Genomic DNA, 8,746 nt, shown 5'->3' with positions numbered 1-8,746 from the left:
CATCTGAACGCTTACGAATGGGGTAGATATGTCCATAGCGAGAATAATCATCAGTAAACGTTATAAAAGAATCATAACCATCTACTGATGTCACTGAGAGCGGACCACAGATATTTGTGTGAATTAATTCTAACACGCCCGAACTTCTAGTAGTGACTTTCTTAATAGTCTTAGCGTATTTTTCCTTAATGTAGGCAATGCAGCGGTCTGAATCGGAGAAGTCTAACTTATCTAGTATTTCATCTTTAATGAGACGTTCCATTCTCCCCCTCGAAATGTGGCCTAAACAACAATGCCACAATTTCGAAGATGCCTCATTAAATTGCTTCTGCTTATTTGAAACATTACTGACATTCATTACAGAATCATTATCAAGAGAGAGCATATAAAGTTTGCCTTGCCTGACAGCAAGACCCACATTTATTGAATTAAACTTTATCACACACTGATTGTTTCCAAACTCACAAATATGACCCGAATCATCTAATGATTAAATAGAAATTAAGTTTCTCTTTAAACTAGGAACATAAAGGACATCATCTAAATTAAGCTGGAAGCCGCCTGGCAACTCTAAGTGGAAGCTCCCAACGCCTTCAACTTCAACTGAAGTCCCATCAGCCACTCTTAGGCTTCGCTCCCCACTTCTTATAGTTTGGATCGTACGGAATACCTGTAATGAATTAGAGATGTGCGCAGTGGTACCTGAGTCAATCCACCAAGTATTAGGAGAAAAATCCGCTAAGAATAACTCATCAATGAACGAAACAACATCACACTTACCTTGTTCTTTCAACCATTTCTTGAAGCCAGGACAGGCTTTCTGAAGATGCTTGGGCGAGTCACAGAAAGAGTACAACATCTTGCCGCCCATAGTCTGATGGCGCTTGAACTTGTTGTTGTTGTTGTTCTTGGGCCCAAAGTTCTTGTTCCCAGTCTTCTTATACTTCCTTTGGCCTTGCTTGCTGCTACCTGACTCATGCTGATTCTTAGGAGTGCCTAAAATGCTGAGGTTACCAACCATGTTCACAACATCCTTCATCGCTGATCAACTCACTGATAGACCAAACAGTCTTGTTGGTGTTGTAATTAATCTTAAAAGTAGCATACTGTGGAGGCAGTGATGTCATGATGAAATGCACAAGAAAACCCTCAGAGATCCCCATCTGCATTTCCTTAAGCCTGTTAGCCATATCGCACATATTGAGGATGTGCTCCCTTATGCCAGACTGACCATTGTACTGAGAACCCACCAACTTCATGATAAGTGTACTAGCATAAGTCTTAGATGAGCTCTTAAAGTTCTCCTCAATCTTGGCCAGGTACTCCTTAGCATTCAGATCAACCCTCTGAGCATTCTTAGTGGGGATGGCGCCCTTGATGCCAGCACTGATGGTCTGCATCATAACCATGAGATCCATACGATCAGATCTGTCCCACTTCTCATTTGGACCTGTACTAGCCCCAGCAGCAAGCGCAGCAGCCTTATCCTCCCTCAGAGCAACATCAAGATCATCCCAAGCCAAGCACGTGATGACCTTGCCCTTCCACTCATGAAAGTTTGCACCGTTGAGCAGCTCAATGTTGTTCAGATAGGAGGCCACAACATTGACATTAGTAGCTGAAAATAAGATCAATGAAACTTAACTTAGTAAGCATATACAATGAAATGCAAATAAAGGCATGATAATAATCCTACGTTGGTCTGATTAAAAGCATGCAATTAAATTTCAAAATGCATCACCGTTGGAGAAAACTATTGAAATTTGTCTTAATATTCATGAGTAAAACAACGTTGGTCAGAAATAATCACAAGTTTACTCTAAACAAACTTCTCGTTGGTTCCATTTATTTAGAGGCATATCAAAGTATAGTGGTGGATTTAAATACAACACCAACATCTGGAAATAAATGTACTGAAAATACTAATAAACTTACTTAAAACAGGAGCTTAAAACTTAATCAAACGACTTAATTAAATTTGCACTTAAAATGGAGCAAAATGTACTGAAAAACTTAAAGGAAAAAGTAATTTTCGAGCTGGCTGGAAACTTAAACGCACAGCCCAAAATCAACGCAACGGCCCAGCTCAGCGCTGCCCGCTGCGCGGCCCGCAACGCGCGCACAGCAGCAGCAAAGCAGCGGCGGCAGCGCGGCCCAGCTTGCGAATGCGGCCCATAAACACGCATGTGCGTGCGCAGCAAAGCAGCGGCGGCGGCCCCAGGCGAAAAACGGCCTAGGCGCCAACGGGCGGGCCGCAAAATCGGCCCACGCGGGCGCCGCGCGCGGAGGCGAGGCGCCGGGCGCTCCTGGCCGTCGATCTGGATCAACGGTTGAGGTTCGCCGCCGCGTTACTTAAATAGTCGAAAATGACGGGGAGGGGCTGAAACCCTAATCATTTCTCCTCCCCGCAGTCGCCATTCTTTCCTCCGACGCGAGAGCAGCAGCCGGCCACAGCGGCCGGCGACGCGCGTGCCGCCGCGCGCCGCCGTGCTCCTTCCTCAACGCCGGCGTCCCTTTGCTTCCTCCCCTCGTGCTTATCTGACTGAGGGAGAGAGAGACAGCGCGTAGCATGGCGGCGCGGCTCGAGCTCGCTCGCCGATGCGCATGGCTGCGCGGCGGCCCAGGGCGACGGGGAGCGCGCGGCCGTCGAGGACCTCCACGGTGGTCCCCTGATGCTCATGGTGGACGGCGACCGGATCAGACGGGTCGCGAGCGAGGCCGGCCAAACTGATGGCCGGATCTGCGCGCGCGGCTCGTGCCAGCCCACTGACGGCCGGCTCTCAGGTAGGGTTCTGAACTTAGGGTTAGGGTTGGGGTTTGGATGATTTTGCGTGTGTGTATGAGTGATTCGGGGTTTCTTGCAATCCTTTCCCTTTTCAGAACTTACTCGTAACCCTAGCTTAGTGGATCGAATGTAAAACTTGATGAATACTTAGAAAAACTTAATGAACTCGTAGATGTAAGCATTCCAGACTTACTGACTAACTTAAAATTGATGGATCTAGCGTGCTTAACTGTACTGACTCAATGAAAAACAACTAAACACATGAAACACTAGATCTAGACATCACCTTTGCATAACTGACCGAACCATGAAATGGATCTAAGTAGACTAGATCTAGGCTAACTGATACCAAATGTTAGTAACACATTAACTTAGAACATTCTAACAGGATCATCTAGTCTACACAGTAGATCACATTGACTTCACTAATGTGGATTAACATAAAGATTCGGTCTTGTACCGGCGGCCGTGGCGTCCATGGTCGTCGGTGTAGTAGTGATGTCGTCAACGACGAGAGCGGAGTCGGGGACATAGCGTAGTCGTTCCTTGAGGGATCTCTCGGGGTAGCGGCGTCCTTCAGGGCGCCACCGGCACTGCCCCGGACGTGGTGCTCGAGCTTCCGAGCCTTCCAGCGTGCTTAGCGATCGGTTAGAGTGGACTACGTGAGAATCACGAGAGTTTGGAATCAGAAAACCCTATGGGGTTGACCCTCTACTTATAGTCACGCTGTAGGCCCGGGGCCGAGCCCAATGAGCTTAGAGTTTTGTCTCCCGATCACGGCAAAACTGGACTCAGGATTTGTTTCCCGAGTCCGAGATTTGGGGAATGGATATCTCTACTGATTGTGTTGGTTAAGGGTTGACCGAGGTCAAACTAACAAATCCAACAGAACCAGCATGCGGTGGTAGAAGTGTAGTAGTGTACAGCAGTTGAGGGCACCCAGACTTACGGTGCGGATCACGGCAGCAAGTTCGACGACGACGACCGGACGACGAGAGGTGGCGGTGGCGAGGAGTTCGGCCGCGGAGAGCGCTTTGGGTAGCACCGACGACAGGGGTGGTCGACTCCACTATGGGCCTCAAATGGACACGAGTCGGCAGCCCATTCTTTGGGCTGGCCCGGCCTGCCACGCAGGCACGCACCGACTGCTCGCCGCCGCACTTGCTATATAAACCCCCCGAACCCTAGCGGTCAGACCCCAGACCGCCAGGCAGCCTCTCCCCTCCCGAGCCGCCGTCACCTGCGCCTCCGCCTCATCCCCGCGCCGCCGAAGGTTTGTCGCCCCCTCGTGCTAGTAGCGACCTGGCTTTGTTTTGTTGATAGTCTCGTATCCGATTCCGCTGGGTCTGTGGGTTTTGCTTGCTCGCTCGCTTGCTTAGACGATTTGATTGATAGTCACATATCCGATTTCGTAGAGTTTGTGGGTTTTACTTGCTCGCTTGCTTTCAGGGTTTGATTCTTAGTGATGGATTCGTCTGGATCCGGATAGTTACTTAGATTCTGTAGGTTGATCTGAATTGTCCTTGTGGATCGAATTCGAATGTTTAGAGGCTAGAGCTGTTGTAATTAGTTCGAATGAGTGGCTGCTACTTTTCATCTACATAGTAATAGTTTTGTCTGATCTAGTTTCCGATCTGATTTTTGAAACTGTATTGTTAGTGCCTAGTATTTTGATTGTGGAGCACTGATAGTGTTCTTCTGGCCTCCTCTAGTATGTTCATAGTCTGTGTGTGTTCTTCTGGCCTCCTCTAGTATGTTCATAGTCTGTGTGTGTTCTTCTGGCCTCCTCTAGTATGTTCATAGTCTGTGTCTCTACAATAGATCATTACTTGTGTCTGTGTCTCTACAGTACTTTCTGGTACGCCACTTCATCAAGTAATTAGTAGTTGTTTTGATGAATGATGATACTGACCGTCGACTTTTATTGTTTGATTACTCGTTCTCCCAATATATATTGTTTCTAATTGTTGATTCATCTGTCGACTCTCATGCAGCGGTTAGTCTTCACCTGCAGCCATGGGTAAGGAGAAGTCCCACATCAACATCGTGGTCATTGGCCACGTCGACTCTGGCAAGTCAACCACCACCGGCCACCTGATCTACAAGCTTGGAGGTATCGACAAGCGTGTGATCGAGAGGTTCGAGAAGGAGGCTGCGGAGATGAACAAGAGGTCCTTCAAGTACGCGTGGGTGCTTGACAAGCTCAAGGCCGAGCGTGAGAGAGGTATCACCATTGATATCGCCCTGTGGAAGTTTGAGACCACCAAGTACTACTGCACCGTCATTGATGCCCCTGGACACCGTGACTTCATCAAGAACATGATCACGGGTACCTCCCAGGCTGACTGTGCTGTCCTTATCATTGACTCCACCACTGGTGGTTTTGAGGCTGGTATCTCCAAGGATGGCCAGACCCGTGAGCATGCTCTCCTTGCTTTCACTCTTGGAGTCAAGCAGATGATCTGCTGCTGCAACAAGGTAAAATTCTAGAAATTCCAATCCCATTCTGCTTCATGGTCTGGAATGCCCATTTTAATTCATTTGCACTCAGATGCACTCTGGTTGTTCCAATAACAATGCTAGTATTTTATCTGAGTTAGTGATTTGGATACTGAAAAATATGACAGTGCATTAAGTTCTGAACAATTCAACTTATTGAAGTTTGATATATCATATATGTGTGTAGTGAATTTCTCATTCAACAGTTATGTAATGGTCTGAAGTTTTGAGAATACTTGTAATGCTGGGAGATGTTTTTTCTTATAATTTTGGTATATTTGCCAATCATATGATATATCCAGGTAGATGTTCTTTTTAATAATTTCAGTATAACTTTCTTGTTCAACTGTTTTTAGAAATGTGCTGAAGTTATTGGAATAGTTGTTATGCATACAGAATTCAAGTGGACGTGTTGTATCATTTAACTGTCTTTTGATGGATATTGTTACTATGCTGTGTTTTAGTAGGAGGATGTGACATACCTGATGAGGTCTTCACTTGTACTTGCTTTATATTAATTGTAGTTGTTAAAAGGTTCGCACTTGTTAATTTGGATACGCATGTGATATTTGCTGTTCTACCTATTTATAATTGCTCTGTTGTGATGCCACTTCAAAATAACATTATTCCATAAGTTTACTAGATACCTTTGGTTAATGTGATGTAGAGTTTATATACTGTTTCCTTGCTGTTCATGCAAATAGCTAATAAATGTTATATTGCTATTTTGTTTGTAGATGGATGCCACCACCCCCAAGTACTCCAAGGCCCGTTATGATGAGATTGTTAAGGAAGTCTCCTCCTACCTGAAGAAGGTTGGCTACAACCCTGACAAGATCGCCTTCGTCCCCATCTCTGGTTTTGAGGGTGACAACATGATTGAGAGGTCCACCAACCTTGACTGGTACAAGGGCCCAACCCTGCTTGAGGCTCTTGACCAGATCAACGAGCCCAAGAGGCCTTCGGACAAGCCCCTGCGTCTCCCCCTTCAGGATGTGTACAAGATTGGTGGTATTGGAACTGTCCCTGTTGGCCGTGTTGAGACCGGTATCATCAAGCCTGGTATGGTTGTTACCTTTGGCCCCAGCGGCCTGACTACTGAGGTGAAGTCTGTTGAGATGCACCACGAGGCTCTCCAGGAGGCCCTTCCTGGTGACAATGTTGGCTTCAACGTGAAGAATGTTGCTGTGAAGGATCTGAAGCGTGGGTATGTGGCCTCCAACTCCAAGGATGACCCTGCCAAGGAGGCTGCCAGCTTCACCTCACAAGTCATCATCATGAACCACCCTGGGCAGATCGGCAACGGCTATGCCCCAGTGCTGGACTGCCACACCTCCCACATTGCTGTCAAGTTTGCTGAGCTCATTACCAAGATTGACAGGCGATCTGGTAAGGAGCTTGAGAAGGAGCCCAAGTTCCTCAAGAATGGTGATGCTGGTATGGTCAAGATGGTTCCCACCAAGCCCATGGTTGTGGAGACCTTCTCTGAGTACCCTCCTCTTGGTCGCTTCGCCGTCCGTGACATGAGGCAAACGGTTGCTGTTGGAGTCATCAAGAGCGTGGAGAAGAAGGACCCTACCGGCGCCAAGGTCACCAAGGCTGCAGCCAAGAAGAAATGATGTGTCTGGTGGTTGATAGCGTACCTAGATGCGTTATTGTCGCTTAAGTTTTGTTCATGGTCATTGCTGTTATCTCGTGAACTCTCAGCTGGCAATGTGTGCCCTCAGTCTGTGTGTCGTTCGCATACGGTTTTAATATTTTATTTGGCAAAACTTAAATTACCTGCCACTGATTTGTGCTACTGTCTACGTTTGTCGAATGCGAATGGTGCAGTATCTTTGATTTTAGAATTTGGCTATGTCTGTGGGTACTTATTTTTACTTTTTAGAAAAGAAAAGCTCCTTTGAAAGATTACCGCTGTCTGTCTCTTTCTGTGATCTGCTTGGTAATTTGTTCGGAGGTTCAAATATATGTTGATCTGTGCTCTTTTTTTTCTGATGATAACTTGATAAGGCTGCTTGCATTATCTTCACTTGTTTGTTATTTTACGTGTAGCCTTCAATCTTATAAGCTTTTGTTGTGGCAAGCAGTATCAATATTATATGAATTGCAGCACGCAACACCCATTTTATGGTAACTAGAGTCTGGGGCGATCTGGTACGTAACTACTCCAGATAGACAATATTATTGTAACAGTTTCATCTCGAGGGGATTGGTGTGGCGTGTGGGTGATGGAAGGGGACTGAAGATTTGGACTGACCCCTGGTTACCGAGAAGTCACTCCAGAAGACTGATCACTCCATAGGCATGAACCTGATCGCAGATGTGGATGAACTGATCAATCCAGTGACGGGCACATGGGATGAAGAATTGATACGCGACATTTTCTGGGAGGAGGATTACAAGCTGATCCTGGCTCTACATGTGTCTGAAGGCCAAGAAAACTCTTTGGCTTGGCACTATGATAAGCACGGAAAATTCAGCGTCAAAAGTGCTTATAGGGTCTGTCGGGATGATAGTGCTTATAGGGTCTGTCGGGATGATACTCTCAGACGGCAATTTGAAAACTTCAGTGTCCTAACAAGATAAACCACTTTCTCTGGAGGTTTGCTCACAACAGCCATCCATTGCGATGCAACCTGGCTAGACGAGGCATGAAGATAGATATTAATTGTCGGTCTGTGGACGGATGGGTGAAGATGGAGGTCATTTATTTTTCAAGTGCAAAGCAGCCAAGCAAGTTTGGTGTCCATGGAAGGGCTCCGTCAGAACCTCGCTGCCCAAGCCTCTGCGCGTGATACAGTGGCCACCATACTGAAAGAGAAGGAGCCGATCAGAACGCATGCAGTAGTCACTTTGTGGTTTCTCTGGACAAATAGAAATGCCATCAGACAAGAGGGGAAGGGCAGAAGTGATTCTAAATTAGCGCATAAAATCAAATCATATTGCCATGAGCTGCTCTAAACCAAGGGGCACCCAATGTTATCCCAGGGCAACGTCAAGTGGTGCAGGCCTCCTGAAAGTCTTCTATAACTGAATTGTGATGCTTCCTTCAGAGCTGATGAAAACACAGGGGGTGGGGATTTATCATCAGAGACCATGATGGAGACGTAGTGCTCACGGGGAGGGGAAGACTGAATCACGTGCTGAATGCTTTTCAAGCGGAGCTGATTGCCTGGATGCAAGGAGTCCAGGAGGCGCTGAATTTGGGAATTGGTCGGCTTCTTTTGGAGACCGATGCGCTGATGATAGAACAAGCAACGAATTCAGATGCTGTTGATGCGATGGCTGAAGGTGTTATTCTGGAGGAGCTTAAGTTTTTAGTGCGTGTGAATTTTTTTGAATTCAAGTGTAATTTTTTTAGTAGAGTTGCAATAGGGCTGCCCATGCTTTGGCCGCCTTGGGTTCTGAGTGCGTTGAATTGGAAGAGCTAATCGCCAGCTCTATTCCTAGAGACGTCCT

At 46.7% G+C, this 8,746-nt stretch overlaps 1 protein-coding gene across 1 annotated transcript; it reads left to right on the top strand.

Moving 5' to 3' along the window:
- Nucleotides 1-3,936: 3,936 nt before the first annotated feature.
- LOC120698902 (elongation factor 1-alpha-like) lies at nt 3,937-7,158 on the top strand. Its single transcript, XM_039982672.1, has 3 exons — nt 3,937-4,058; nt 4,780-5,263; nt 6,022-7,158. Exons 2-3 carry the CDS (start codon nt 4,802-4,804, stop codon nt 6,901-6,903), a joined length of 1,344 nt encoding a protein of 447 aa, XP_039838606.1. The 5' UTR covers nt 3,937-4,058; nt 4,780-4,801; the 3' UTR covers nt 6,904-7,158.
- Nucleotides 7,159-8,746: the final 1,588 nt, after the last annotated feature.

The sequence above is a fragment of the Panicum virgatum genome, chromosome 3K, assembly GCF_016808335.1.
Source record: "Panicum virgatum strain AP13 chromosome 3K, P.virgatum_v5, whole genome shotgun sequence".
Classification (NCBI taxonomy): Eukaryota; Viridiplantae; Streptophyta; class Magnoliopsida; order Poales; family Poaceae; genus Panicum; species Panicum virgatum.
The sequence above is the reverse complement of the archived record's forward strand: the minus strand, read 5'-3'. Positions and strand labels throughout refer to the sequence as shown.